Source organism: Hipposideros armiger, unplaced genomic scaffold (assembly GCF_001890085.2).
Source record: "Hipposideros armiger isolate ML-2016 unplaced genomic scaffold, ASM189008v1 scaffold_108, whole genome shotgun sequence".
In the NCBI taxonomy this organism is placed as follows: Eukaryota; Metazoa; Chordata; class Mammalia; order Chiroptera; family Hipposideridae; genus Hipposideros; species Hipposideros armiger.
Genome location: NW_017731458.1, coordinates 2,215,457 through 2,216,195, shown reverse-complemented (window position 1 = coordinate 2,216,195; position 739 = coordinate 2,215,457). Strand labels below are relative to the sequence as shown.

The 739-nt window shown below is 27.1% G+C and overlaps 1 protein-coding gene across 1 annotated transcript in view; it reads left to right on the top strand.

Annotated features, from left to right (window-relative positions):
- The window catches only part of NF1 (neurofibromin 1), a 246,631-nt gene that overhangs the window by 53,640 nt on the left and 192,252 nt on the right, over positions 1-739 (top strand). The window contains exon 5 of the mRNA XM_019646973.1: positions 388-494. Coding sequence (XP_019502518.1) covers positions 388-494 — 107 coding nt within the window. The remainder of the gene's footprint in view (positions 1-387; positions 495-739) is intronic.

Genomic DNA, 739 nt, shown 5'->3' with positions numbered 1-739 from the left:
AATTTGAATTTTAAGAACTTTTTATTATAGAAAAAAATTAAAAATATACATAGAATAGTATTTCAGATACCCATGCATCTCTCACTCTGCTTCAGCAGTTATCAGTGTTATGATTTTTAAAAAATAAAAGTTGTGTATATTTAAAGTGTACGACATGATTTGATATACATATACATAGTGAAGTTTACTGGATTATCATGGTTTCTTTCATCATGTTATCTTCCTTTCCATTTAGTTATCTTCCTTTCGATTTTCATAAGAAATATTTTTATTTTTATATGTGTGTGTTTTATAAACTCATTGGGGTGAGAAGAATCTGTTCAATTTAGAATTTTGGACTATCCTAAGATTTAAGTTGATAAATTATTTTTGGTTTTTACCTTTCAGGTTACAGGAATTGACTGTTTGTTCAGAAGACAATGTTGATGTTCATGATATAGAATTGTTACAGTATATCAATGTGGATTGTGCAAAATTAAAACGACTCTTGAAGGGTATGTTTAAATGTATGATATATGTGAAATTAATCACTGTGTGTGAAAAACCAGTATTTTGAATGTACCAATTGTGTTGAGCTAGAACATTCAAGTAGATTTTATAATGCAAATGTCCCTGTGAAATGAACAATAATAGTTTTGTTCAACTACAATTTTTGCTTTTAATAAAGAGAATACAAGGGTGATGTTTAATTTTTTTATAATTTCATCTCAAGAATACCTGTAGGTTATTGAAGGTATCT